Source organism: Alosa sapidissima, chromosome 2 (genome assembly GCF_018492685.1).
Source record: "Alosa sapidissima isolate fAloSap1 chromosome 2, fAloSap1.pri, whole genome shotgun sequence".
Lineage (NCBI taxonomy): Eukaryota > Metazoa > Chordata > Actinopteri > Clupeiformes > Clupeidae > Alosa > Alosa sapidissima.
In genome coordinates this window covers 5,678,126-5,692,518 of record NC_055958.1, presented here as the reverse complement: position 1 = coordinate 5,692,518, position 14,393 = coordinate 5,678,126, and the positions used below count along the sequence as shown (strand labels likewise).

The 14,393-nt window shown below is 41.2% G+C and overlaps 1 protein-coding gene and 1 long non-coding RNA gene across 2 annotated transcripts in view; one reads left to right on the top strand and one right to left on the bottom strand.

Moving 5' to 3' along the window:
* Positions 1-247: 247 nt before the first annotated feature.
* tfpia (tissue factor pathway inhibitor a) overlaps positions 248-14,393 on the top strand; it is a 28,641-nt gene continuing 14,495 nt past the window's right edge. The window contains exons 1-2 of the mRNA XM_042084495.1: positions 248-452; positions 9,162-9,368. Of these exons, the coding sequence (XP_041940429.1) occupies positions 371-452; positions 9,162-9,368 (289 nt within the window). The 5' untranslated portion in view covers positions 248-370. The remainder of the gene's footprint in view (positions 453-9,161; positions 9,369-14,393) is intronic.
* Positions 6,617-14,334, bottom strand: LOC121703986. The gene is made up of 2 exons (XR_006030200.1): positions 14,247-14,334; positions 6,617-6,715 (listed from the first exon to the last, which is right to left on the bottom strand). It is a non-coding gene; the product is annotated as an uncharacterized LOC121703986 (long non-coding RNA).

The following is a 14,393-nucleotide window of genomic DNA, read 5'->3' as shown; positions in this document are numbered from 1 at the left end:
AGCGAAATAAAGATCTGAAATGTGTTATGCATGGCCCTAGTGCTAGTGTATCGTTCACACCACAACCTCATTATCTGAAGAGGTTACGCCACAGCTAGGTTGTGGTCTAATACAAATGGATCAAGTAGGCTACAATGTTACCGAATAGCACATTAAATTACCGTGCTTTCTAATTGACCGTGTGTTTGCCTTTGTTGGCCGTTTGTCAGCTCATTACCATTGTGAACGTCAATACTCTCTCTGCTTATCACCCGGAAATGCGTGGGGACGTCTTGTATAGTACACGAATTGTTGAGCCACACTTCAACGTTCATAAAGCAGACCGTCTGTCAGTCACCACACAGGGGGCTCCAGCAAGTTGTTTTTTGAAATGGCCATCACCACCAACCTCGTATTTTCCTGCGTTGTGTTGTCTGTATTTGTCCATGAACATTACGCATGGGACTTCAACGGTAAGTTTTCTCAATGTAATAGAAAAAAATAGAAGCAATGTTATTTAAACAACATTAACTTTGACATCTTGGTGGCTGTCCAGTAACTGATGAGAAACTGTTTTTTTTTTTATTTTATTTTTTTAAGTTAACTAGCCTATCTGTAAATGTAAACGTTGCGGAACATGGGGCGACTAATTTAAACTCAGGACGCAGTCTAATTGTGTTGGTTGTTGGAGAAACAATGAACCGGCTTTTGTAGGCTATTTGTTTATAAGGTGAATGGTAAACGTTACTGTGTCTGTGAAGGGGTTATTTAGTGTGAACTACTAATTGTGCTGTCAAAAGCAAATATTCACACGAGATGTGAAACAGCTAGGGCTTTCGTTTTCCATAAACTGGCTGTTGCAGTCAAGTCAGCTGTGTAGGCTATCTAATCCAAAGTCTGAGATCAGAGAGGCAATTTTGTAGTTACAGTATCACTGTGATCTCAATATTACTAGATTGTCTATAAATATCGTAGCCTCTAGTGGTAAGAACATAGTTAACCAATATTACTATTTGCCAATATGCTGCGGGTGCCTAATGAGTTGTAAATTGCTTATGACTTGGCCTACATTTGGAACACTTCTTGCTAGTTTTAGTAAAACAGCCTGCCGTAAGCGTTCTGCTTATCCCATGAAGCGTGTTTTTTGTTTCACTGTGGAACTAATCCTTAGTAATGTCAAGCTTCCTGTCCAGCTGTACTCTCTTTCTCTCTAGCAATGTCTCAGTGTCACCATGTGCAATAGTTTAGTGTGTGTGTGTGTGTGTGTGTGTGTGTGGGTGCGGTAGAATACAAGATATTTAAAAAAAAGATTTAAAAAAATCTGACAACCTATGAATGACTTCTTTTTTTGACTTTTCATTTTGTTCGAACTATTTACATGGGTTCAATTAAACAGACCGCTTCCCTTTTCTTTAGACTTACAGATAGTCCATGCATGAAAACCATACAATAACAAGTGTGTCCATCTTTGCGAAAATGTTCCTGTCTGCGTGAGTTTACTTGTAAAACCACAGGTTTGCTTTACAGTATTGTGAAGTAAACTGGGATTAGGGATTGTATTTAATTTTGCTCTTTGCTGTGCTCCAGTGACTTTCCTTGGGGGGAAAAATTGCCTCACACTTTAATTTGTGGCAAGAATTAAGTGCTCATTCAGAGTGTTTGATGTGGTCTTTTGCACCCAGCTTTGGTAGGCCTACACAAGCCAAAGGATTTGTTTGGCAGGAGACAATAAGCTTTATGTTTGAAAATAATTATAGCACTAAAACTACTGAACGCCTCTTCAAAGTGACAAGGCTAATAGTATTTGAAGTAATGCTGTTGTTGCATGTTGATGAGGATTTGTAATTGTTTGTGTTTGCAACAGTGTTTCTATTTGCTTGCTTGGTATGAAGTTTTTCAAGCCGTTCTGTGAACACTTTTCAAATAGTTGTAGAGTGGTTTCTGCCCACTGTAAACTGTTCTCTACTTATGCTAATATGCCATCTTTCAAGAAAGCCCTAAAAGTGCAGAATCAAGCATTTTTGTTATTTTCATAAATCTTTTAATAAATGGTTTAAAATAGACTCAAGTTGGAACTGGCACATTGATTATTAATGAAGAGGAACAGAGCCTGTTCACGTGGTAACCTAATGAAATCAGTTGACTTGGCATAGGCAATTTTATGTTACACCTCAACAGGACATGTTGAACAGACTGTGTATCCCTTAAGTTAACGAAAATGATAATAACCTTTCTTTTTGTTCACATTTTGTATGGTATTTCTTCATCAGTTCTCATTTTCACATTGTATATGACATATGCTATTTGTTTACATTTTCCACACATTCAGCACTGCAAATATCATTGTACAGCAGTGTGGTGTTTGTGTTACCGAAGCACAGAGTGATACTGGCTGTATGATACAGAATATATTAATCTTTTGGCATGGAGTGTCTGTTCACTGACAATGAAACTACCTCCGTTGCTCAACCGACTTGAGTTTGGCACTCGTGCAACAATGAGGTCATGGTGCCCAGCCTTGCCTGGACAGTAATAAAATATCCACCAGCAGGATACTTTTTAGATAAAAGCATCTGGTTAATGGCAAGGCTTAATTACATTGCCAGGAGCCAGTTATATACTACACATGCATAGTTTCACCGTCTGAGTAGTTGTACAGTAGGTGGGTTTTGATTCACTACCTGAGGCCACTCTTTAGCACTTATACTCTTGTACCACACTATTGTTACTGTCTGTTTGTAAGGAGAACATCATTTCACCAGTTCTGGGAAGGCAAATAAAAGCACGCCAACAGAGAGTAGGCTTGGGTGGTTTTACTGGATGTTTTAAGCATGGAAAAGTCCATTCAGAATCAGTTGCCTGCCCTGTGGTGAGTGTGTGTGTGTGTGTGTGTGTGTGTGTGTGTGTGTGTGTGTGTTTTGTGTGTGTCTGATGCATTAGTTATCCCCAGGAGTGTGAGTCATTAGAGGAAGGCTTGGCAATGCTGATATCAGTGTCTTTTTCCAAAGGCCTTAAATTTGGGGGGCACAGGATGCCTGTCTGTCTTTACTGTGAGTTCTCAGAATTAGCTCACTGTGACTCAAACTGCTTGGCTATGATATTAGACTCCATCAGACCTTTAGCGTGGCACATAGGTTGAATGGGTGAGTCAGGGGGAACTAAGCTGACATAATTGGACTGATGTTGAAGTGTGCGCTATTCAGCATTCCAGGACATTAAATGTGCCCTAGAAACAGCTTGTATCAGCCCTACCTTTTTTCAAAGACGTGTGGTTTTGTCAGTATTGACAGGTTTTTTTTATCGCTATTTCTTTTACCATTTTCTGTCAAGACTGCTTACATTTGAATAACATCACTGGCCACTCCTGTGTTACCTGACCAGCATCCACCCACTCACCCATCCACTCTGGACTTGTAACCGGAGGGTTGCCGGTTCGAGCCCCGACCAGTGGGCCGCGGCTGAAGTGCCCTTGAGCAAGGCACCTAACCCCTCACTGCTCCCCGAGCGCCGCCGTTGAAGCAGGCAGCTCACTGTGTCGGGATTAGTGTGTGCTTCACCTCACTGTGTGTTCACTGTGTGCTGTTTATGTTTCACTAATTCACCGATTGGGTTAAATGCAGAGACCAAATTTCCCTCACGGGATCAAAAAAGTATATAAACTTACTTACTTATACACCCATAGGCATACACTTTGTGTATGGCCTCACCCAAGTTACAGAGGCTTTCAGCAGGGCACACTTCACAATAACTGTTATGTCATCAGGGGTTTGTAACTTTGGCTGATAACCTCTTGTGACAAACGTTATAGTCGCCAGTTAACTTGTTTATTGACAAATGCACTGCGATCACCTGAAGGAAGTGTGCATGGATGAGGTATGCTCTAATTCAACATAGACTTGGTATTTTTCTGAGTACTGAAAAGGAGGTTAAGTGAACGTTGCAGTTATTCATCACAGAGTGTGACCTTAGTCACTGGCGTGACTCACTGGAGAGTGTGTCTATTGACAGATATACATGTATGAAAGGAGGGAGAGATGGGCTTGGTCAGTACAATACACAGGGAGCTCTTGCTTGACTGGTTATAAAGAGAACTACTGAGTGTATAAGCAAGGCAAATCCCTTTAATCCCTTTTCATCAAGTTCTTTGTCAACACTTCTTAATAATATTTATTTGTTAAGCAGTCAAAATGAATTCAGCACACTGTGGGCCACCATCATCTCTTCTGTTATAGATTTGCTGCTGTCATGTACATTCATTTGTTTAGCAGATGCTTTCATCCCCAGTGATTCATGGCTCAGATATGGATTTTCATTAGAGGGTTCTCTGGGCTTCAAACCCCATGATCTTGCTGCTGTTAGCACGCACCTTGCTCTACCATCAAGGAACCACAGGAACGTAACACTTGTTCCAGGACTGATGTCATTGTGTTTAATCAGCCATAGTGGTGCAGTTTATGACAGCTTGCAGTCTCCCTTCCCAGTTGGTTGTGGCGTGTTGTTTGTCTTTATGGGTGAGTACGCCTGGTAGGATAAAAAGAGAGGGATAACGCAGGAGACCTTTTAGTGTCTAATTGCATCGTCAGATATGGTGAAACAGTCCAGTGAATATTTAGCATCACTAGACTTTATGTGTGGTCCTGGCTTTTTAAATGTGTTTATTATGTTGATGTATTTTGCAGACACTTCTATCCAACACACCAATAGGGGGGATAGATCTGAATGAATAAATAAGAATAGATATGGGCTAGCTGCTATGGGTACAGATAAAGTTTTGTAGGCTAGAGTAAGTGTGTAAAGTATACCTATTGTCTATGTGCTATACCTCTATGTGTAACCCATTCCCCATTGTGATTTGTGCATCATGCAGTTGGTGTTATAGCCTCCTGTTGGCTTAGTAGCTGACAGTTAAAATGTAACACTCTGTACTGACAGAAGCAGCGTGTGACCTTTATGATGTTCATGGAGTTGGAATGAAGGCAGAACAGAAGTGTGTATTGATCTGCGATTTAATCAAGAGCATCTTGGGTCTGTTATATGAACTTGTCATCTCAGGCGCTGTAGTTGAGAGGCTTTCTATTTATACAGCATTGATTCCACAATAACACGGCGTGGCCTTCTTTTAACCAATATGTAGCAATGTAAATACATGGATGCATGGGTAAATATTGGTTCCTGTCTTCGCACGTTCTTGGAATATTCCTCTTGATTTGATTAATGATACATGAATCGATTTCACTTTAAAAAGGTGCAGTGCATTCCTTTATGTTGTTTTGCACAGTACTTCAGTGACTCGGAGAAATAACCAATTTTGTCATTCTCTCCAGAAGAAATAAGTGCAATTGTATATAAAAAACTTTATTTTAAGTTTATTTTAAAGGCTTTGCGGTCTAAAGCCTTCCTTACCAGTTACTGCTGATGAAAGCCTGTGTTAAGGCTGTGAAAAGTATAAAAAGGGGGACAGAAAACTCTCATCATGATCTTTCCACAAGTTACACTGGAGCAGTGAAATGATCCCAAATCTCTGAGGTAAAGCTTTGGATAATTAGCGATAAATGAGCAAATTCCAAACCAGTCCAAACATACACCCATTAAAGCCTGGCAGCATTCCATAATTTCCTCGAGTTTCTCTGTGGAATTGAGTCTTTAACAAGCAATTGTTTTAAATTAGGTTACATTTTTGTTCATCAGAAGGGGCTAAGTAAATCGGGTTCATAAAGTCCCAAAAAGGATGAAATGGATGATACTGTTCCTCAAGACAGACACAGTCTTCTGCCTTGTTGCTCACAATGCAGTAAATACAGACATTATCTATTGATTTAATGTCTATCATTAAAAGCTGTATTCATTGATCTGTCATACCGAGAACTGAGATAGTCATTGACTGGCTACATCTTTGGAAATTACCCTTGTGTGATTAAGATGTCCTGATTTGTTTCCCATCTTCAGTGATTGATCCTGCAGTGCTTCACACCAAAGCTCATAAGGCTTCACTGATGTTTAATCATTCCCAGCCATTGCTACATAATGAACACCATCTTTTCAGCTGAAGAGCAAACACTCACAGAAATTATTGTGATGGTAAAGTTTATTGATTGGGTTGTGATGGATTATCTGCTTCATTGAAGCCTGGACAGTAGATTTGGAATAATGGAGTTATGTGTGCGGGAGATTTTCACTCTTCCCATGTTTGCCGAAGACCCGGAGGGGTTCAAGATCTTCTCTTGCCTTGGAGTTGTTGTTATTGTCAAACACCGGGAGCTAACAAGTTTGGTCCCATCAGGGATTTGAGGTAGAACAGATACAGTCAGCCTCTGGCAGAACGGGGTTTGGGGTGTGTGTGTGTGTGTGTGTGTGTGTGTGTTTGTCTGTGGTGTGTGTGTGTGTGTGTGTTTGTCTGTGGTGTGTGTGTGTGTGTGTTTTACCAACATGTCGTCCATGTGGGAAACTCTGAAAGGCCACAGATAAATCCTCCTTTCAAGATCACAGGAGCCAAACGAAGTGTGGGTGCCAGGGCAACGGCTGAGCTGAAGTGAGGGTTGAACTTGTGCTGGTGAGAGAGGACATGTCTCAAACTGTCTGATCAGACAGAGAGATCTGAGGGTTCTGGGAATGTGAAAAACACACACAAGCCATGGACTAAATCATGAACTTTATTCTGCCTGAGAGTGGTAAGCTGTGTTAACACGGCGGAGCCCTCAGAATAGGTGATGAATTCCATTATCTTGCCGTGTGTATCCTGGAATTCATAAATAAGAGTCAACACAAAATAGCCAGAGTAACTGCCCAACATCAACAGCCCAGTTGTCCATTTGTCCACAGTTGCGGCACAAAATAACTGCTGGACTCAATTGTCAGTTAATGTCAGTAGTCTACTGTCGATCAAGTTGAATATTCTCAAGCACTGATTTAGAATAGCCAGTTGGGACAAAGGTTAGTGTGCACCCTTATCTAGTTTGCAGAGTGACCAAAAACCTAGTTCCAGTATGACTCAGTTCAACAGCCAAAGACCATGGATGTGATTCAAGCAATTTCTCTGTAATCATTCCTTTTAAAAATGGGCCTGACTAATACCCAGGGCTAGTTATTCTGTAACTTATTTGTTTATCTTTCTCAATCAAAATGATGTGCCTTGGGCAGTATTTGCAGATACCTTCACGCAGGGTGTAATCATAGAAGGAAGTAGTTCTCAGGTTTCCTTGTGGTTGAAATGATTATGCTGCAGTTTGTTTCCATTTTTTTTTGGAGGTCACGCAATTGCACGCTCCCTGAGAGAGCCTAAAACCAGCAGAGCCCAGCCTTGACATTTATTGAAACATGCCAGGGCTCATACTGAAAGAAGGACAGCAGGCTCTCTTTCTCTGCATCGACAATAAGTCTGGCGGAACACCAGTGTGGTGTAATTTAGACCATTATCCAAATGCAGGTGCGTGGGGAGTGACCCCAGGTGAAACAGAAGAGAAAAAGAAAATAAAAAATAAGCACTACTAGTCAAAGTACGTGCACTGGGAAAACATGTTAGTACTTTATAAATTGACTGAACATATTTATGGGTTTTGGTGATATGATGGAGGATTGTTTTTTAATAAGGCTGGATTTGAAGCATCTTGGAGCAGTGCTTATGAGTTAGGATTGCTTTTTTTTGTCTCAATAGCTACTTCACTTGTGTCCTCAAAATAAAGGTGAAAGAAAAGAAGAAAAAAACGTTATGAAACAACTGAATGTGCCATGGAAGGCACTTCACCCCTAGTGCTACTCCGTTTGTCATAACCTGAGGGGTATCAGGTGGGAAAAGCGATAGAATTGGAGTTAGTGGTACGTTTCGGTCATCATTTCTGTGCCAAAGAGAGTTAAAAGGTTAGATCTCTTGTACACAGATAAGTGTTTTTCCTAATCCCACTGAAAACATCCAATGTTCCTGGAAAAAGCCTGTAAGGTATCTTGTTGCAAGGAGGATAGGAAATGTGACACCCCGCCCCCCCCCTTGCTTCCTTTTACTTTTTGATATAAGACACGTTAAAAAGTTTGTCGGATCTGACTGATTCAGGGTTAAATCTGCTTGTCTGACTGATTCAGGGTTAAATCTGCTTGGCATTAGATTCAAGACTGCTGGAAAGCTCCAGTGGCCCCTGGATGCCTCTCCAATGGGAACAAAAGACAGCCCATGTCATTGTTGTCATTATATTGCGCAGGAGTTTGTTTTGGGAGGCGATGGGGTGGACCTACATGTTGACATACTCTGAGGGTCCTTGCGGCCCCCGAGACAGACGCATAAATAGCCTTTTCTGTCATGTAATTTCCCTCTGGGTGGCTGAATCCCACGCTGCTTATCTTCCCAGGCAGAGGAATTTAAATAAAAATATCAAGGGCCGCAGCTCAGACAACATTTAATCTCAAGCAAAAGCAAACCCTGTTAAGACGACCTGAGTTTGCTTCGTAGAATTAGAACGTGGTCCACGGTCACATATGTCGGAAGAGGCCATATCCACATGGAAACCAGCGGAACAAAATGTCAGGCTGGTATTCTCATTAGGGCTCGAGAGGCTGGGAGAACTGAGATAGCGAAGCATGCCTGCCTCCTGACCCGAACGTTGTCGCGCCACATGGCAAGGCGCGGAGCGGCGCAGTGGGAATGGTGTGGTGCGATACAGGCTCGATGTGTACAATGATGCTGAAGGTTAAATGAGCGCCTTGCCCATGGGTAGCTGTCACTCAACGGCAAGGCTGTGTGCCAGAGTACACTCTCTCCCACAGACACAGATCAAGCCCCTCACAGTGTGTGCTGAAGCTTCCATATTGACTCAGCATGAATGGTTTGCTTTGCCTACAACACACCTAACTGATGAGACAGATTTTCTGTTTCCATAGCCATTTTCTTTTCATGTGAACTAGAGCATATCAAAATGTTTTGATTGAATACACATATGTTCATCGATCAAAATGCTTTTAAAGACCTGTGTATATATAAACATGTTTCAGCAGAGTGATGCATTTCACAAGCCTTGATGGACAACAACACAAGGGAAAGTAGTGAGGGTTCACTGAAGTCACTCTAGTGTTGTTTTTTTCCCTATAGTGCAACTCATTTCAGACCTGAATTATATCAGGGGAGCATTTTAGAGAGCATAAACACACACATACACACACACACACAACTGAAACCATGTATCTGACTTTCACCCTAGGTGCAGATGATAGGCGACCTGGCCTGCATATATTCCACCACACCTGCGCCTTGAAGAAGGACGAGGGGCCCTGCAAGGGCATGATTGAGAGATACTACTTCAACATCGACAACGGCTCCTGTGAGAGCTTTGACTATGGTGGATGTCAGGGCAATGACAACAATTTTAGGACCTTTGAAGACTGTGAAAATATGTGCATAGTGAATGGTAAGAATGTTTTCTTTTCTTTTCGTAGACATGCTTCTGTGAAATGTTCTATATATATATATATATATACATACGCGGAGTTAGTGGGGGGGCAGGGGGAGCACCGGTGGAAACGGGTAATTGCATTGTTTAAAAAATTAGTGAAATAGGCCTACTGTACGTCTGGCATGACCAGATATTTTAAAAAATAATTTAAATAACACAAAACAACGATTTAAGTAACAGGCTATGCGGTTGATGATGGGAGCAGCCAGGTTTTCTTCTCTTGCGATCTTTCACATCGAAAGCGACATTACAGCCAACCTGACGAGGCATGCAGGACGCAAAAAACAAAAATTACTGTTGCACTAGTATGGACATCTTGCCGTGCCAACGTTGCAATAAAGGTTGCCTAAATACCATGTATATAAATGTCCTGTCAGCTTACTAATTGATTTTGCGTTGTGTGTAGATTTGGACCTTTTATTCCACTTTGTTTAAACAGCAAAGTGGCGAAGCCTTGTTCACCTGTTTGGAACTGGCTGGTGAATGTGACGCGCGTAAGACTGGCTAGATGACCCTTTTTGTACATCTAGGCCTACTGATCGCTGTGGATTACTTTTTTCTGTGTCATTGGATTACAGCAAAATATGAATATTTTTTTCTTAACATGTCTTAACGTAATGGCGTGATTGTGCTTCGTTTCTGCGTTTGGAGAGGCATGAGACTGTGAACACTTCCTTTGATTCTTGGAGTTCTCGCTATGATTTAGGTCTGCCCTGCACTCAATAGCCTACAGTTTGGAGTTTACTTACTTTGCCTTTGTAGATCGAATTTGAGTTTTCAATGACTCGTTCTCCTTAAGCTAAGCATACATGAACCGATGCATCTTATTATTTAAAACTCCACTCTGGAGTCAGGTGGCTCGCATGCCAGCAGTACTCTTGAGGCGGGGTTTACCAATGTTCCACAAGCACAGCTAAGCCAGAGAGGGTTAAAGCGGAGCGAGAGGCGCAAGCGTTCGACAATTTCCGCGCTCGATTATTGCAAGGGGGAGGGGGGAAAATCCCCCTTTATGCAGACCAGAGTAAACCCTCGCTGCACTAATGTCAATGGAGACTTGTGGAATTTTACCAATAAATTGGTCATTATGTCTTTCTGGATTTGTTGAGGTTTTTTTGGAAAATGTTGTCATAATCTGTAAGTGTTTGGGATCATTTCAAGCCTAAAAGTGTAATTTTTTAGTGTTCGGATTTGTAATAAAATAACTTAATATCCGACCATGCTGCTGCCAGTTACTGTCCGGTTGTTAGCATGCTAGCTAGCCTCTTAACTAAGGTAACATTTTAAACGGAGAAGTGTAATTTCTTTGAAATGACAACTAGCTGAATAACATTACTGACATTAGTTAAAGTGGATAGTTTATACTCAAGTGAATTTGCAACAGTATATTAAGTTTAAAGGTGCCATGTGTAAGAATTGAGGTAAAAATATCCAAAAAATTAGCTACACGCATCAAAAGAATGAGAAGAAATAAGGGCGATGATGTCATTAAAAAAATGACAAGGTATAGTGCTGCAGAGATATCAACCTGAATTAGCATGCTAAATTACTAGCCACAGCCCGACAGGTGTCATAATTCCAGTTTCGGCCATGGGAGGCGGTATGCGGGCAACATAACCGCCAGCCAAAATGCAATACATGTGTCTTGGTTATTACTCTAGGGTAGACCAACTCGCTTTCTGGAGGTTTACTACCCCAATCTTTTATGGAATGTGGAGTATGAATTGATTTTTTGGCGGACATTACACATGGCACCTTTAAGCGAAGTCCTTACACTACTAGTCACTTGTTAGCGCATAGCTGTATTGCCATAGCTACTCCCATCCACTTGTATAGCATTTTAAGCTAGCGTTAGCTAGCTAGCTAGCTCGGTTCACATGACTAATTAAATTATTCATATCATGTCCTAAAGAATGATTCATTGGTATCATACATGATTATAGACAATAATACTGTGAACACAATTATGTTTATCTGTTCTTATTGCTTATTAAGAGAGAAAGTTTATTTAGTGACGTAAGGTGACACTCCCACTTATGCAGACCGGAACTGTCCCGTTTTGCTCCCATAGTAAAGAATTACGTTGCTCTATCTTGCTAGTATTGTCTTGTTGGTGCCCCCCACCCAATCCCAATCCTCCCCCACCTTTTTTATGCAGCCCTTGCCACTTAATCTACTAAACCCCTCTTCTACTGCACTTTTACCCCCCCCCCCCCCCCCCCCATTAATGCACAAATAGGCTGACACCAGACATAATTTCACTGCATTTCTTACTTCCAGTAACTATATGCATGTGACAATAAACTTCCTTGTATCCTTGTATCCTTGTAGTAATCAAGGATCTTTGGCTAAGCTAGCTGCAATCATTTACACTAGGCTATAGACCCTTTCAAGAGAGTTCCATTATCAGCATCATAGTTGGCCCCACAAGACTTCTGGGGCCCAAATAGAACGTTCAAGCATTGTTTTTGTTTACCTTGTTGAAAGGGTCTATATAGTTTGTTTTTAATAGCAAACATAAATGTCAAGATGGCAACAGGACATTACATTCTTTAATTGACAAAATATGATTGTACAAAATATTCAATCAATGTGGCGCAAATGAGGCTAGAGGCGGTGGATTAATTTATCAAAAGTGAGCAGCAACCAGACTCTATGGGCTAAGCCCCGAATGTTTTCAACTGCTAGGCGACACCCCTGTCTATTGCGTTTCAAGACAACCGTGCTGCATTGGATTTCATAAGGACGAATTGTTAAATTGTTACAATGTAATTATATATATCTTTATTTAGCATGTTTGTTTTCTCCATATGTGCTCATGCTGTGTTCCCCAGGTGGTAGGCCAGGTCTCAGCTGCTACAATTATTTATTCATTTTTTGTCTGCCCCCCCTGGCTCGAATGTCAAACTCCACCTATGTGTGTATATATATATATATATATATATATATATATATATATATATATATATATATACAGTAAGTAGAGTATACTTGCTATAAGTATACTTGTACATTTGTAGAACATGTGTATGCATGTATGCAATAATTGTCTAAGCACTGTTGAGCATGACAACCTTTTCACAATCATTTGAAACTGAATTCTCTCAAACCAAACAACCTACCCTAACAATAAACTTCCAGATAAAAAGGGTGTTTCCTAAGTTCAAATAATAAAGAAACAAAGTGCTCTGATTCATAAGCCATGAACTTGTGGTTGCAAAGTGTGGATCCAAAGTTCAAAAGAAAAAAAATGACAAAACAAATGCTCTCACTCATGAGCAATGCACTGGCAGATAAAAAAGAGTGAAACCAAAGTTCAAATAAATAAAAAAAGGCTTGGATTCATGACTCAAGCCACAAAATCACACCATTTTATCACACAACCTTTCAGCTTCAGGTCCAGAGCAACTGTAATTAGTAAGTGCTTCACTTGGATGAGGGTTTGACATGTACAGGTTGGACATAATTGCAGGTGTTTTTGGCTGTCAAGCACAGTGAAAAGCACAGAGACTCATTTGTTAACTGACTCCACAGATCTGAGACAGGTTATTAACCTGGACAGCACGTGGGCTAGAAATGCTGTACTTTATTTGTGACCCATGAACTGAATCTCACATGCGGAGGGCAGTTTTGGGACAAAATTGAATTTTGTCTCCATGTTACTGTAACTCACCAATGAGCACAAAGCTTTCATAAGCCTCTTCATTTAAAAAAAAGTAATTTTCCCAGGGCATTTTTGTGTGTTTTCTGACCAATCCCCTTCCCCTCCCTACTGTAGTGAGGCAAAAGCCTGGTTCCGAGGTAGTGTGTTGCGGCCTGTTAGTGTTGTGAGTCATATCTCATTACCCCATCCGGTGTGGGTCACTATGATCCGACCGGATCCTCTCTGAGAGGACCCGTCATGGTAATCACTGAGAAACAGATGTCATGTGATTGAGAGGGCAGCCTGCCCACTGACTCTCCTCTAGCTAATGCTTTAGCACAGTTTGATGAAAAAAATAATGTACAGACGTGCAGAGACAGGAGACATACAGAAATGCACAGTTACTCAGGCACACACTGATAATCACACTCATACACACACACATAATCTCTAATCTCACACACACACACACACACACACACACACACTCCATGCAGCTTTTGCCCCAACAATGTACCTCTTTGTGAGATGACAGAAATACTTGGCAAGGTCAAAGGAAGTGTCCCTGTAGAGAGGCAGCACTCAGACTGCATTGTTGGGAGGGAGGGATCTTTCCCTGGCCTCCTCCTACATACAACTGGGGTCATTTCATTCCTAATCTCTCTCTCTGGCCATTTTTTTTTGCATCAGCAGTGAAAGAACTGAGAGTATTTAGCCTGCTTCAATTGATCCAAACCTTCATTTACATGTCCTGAGTAGAGTCCGATATGCCTATGTGAAAAAGGTCAAATGGGATGGACCTCCGTCCAAGTGGACAACACTGTAGGACTCCTACAATTGCCTCCTACTCCTTACAGGCTCAAAAATGTACTTGAGTAAAAGTAGAAGTACCGTTTTTAAAAAGGAATATGGAAAGTTGCCGTTCCACAAAAAATATACAATTGTACAAACAATTCTAGGAGTTTTTTGTAGTTTAAGAGATTTTATTAATTCAGAGGTTGAGTGGATTTTGCTTTTGGACAGGGTAGGTTTAAGTTGCCTGGATGAGTTGTTTGGTCTGTTTTGTAGATAGCTACCAGTGCAGTCTGACGTTATTTGTCTCCCCCTGGTGTGTCTCCCTTACCTAACATGGTGTGTGTGTGTGTGTGTGTGTGTGTGTGTGTGCGTGCGTGTGCGTGTGTATGTCTTCTCACCTGAAGGCTCTCCTTGGAGACTGACCCAGTTCTTTTCCTCATATTCTCAAAATCCATTTTGCTGAAATATTGAACTCCTTATAGCCAGCCTGAAAATGGCCCTGTCCTTGAGAGACAGAAGGAAATATGCACAGGACCGTCATAGTG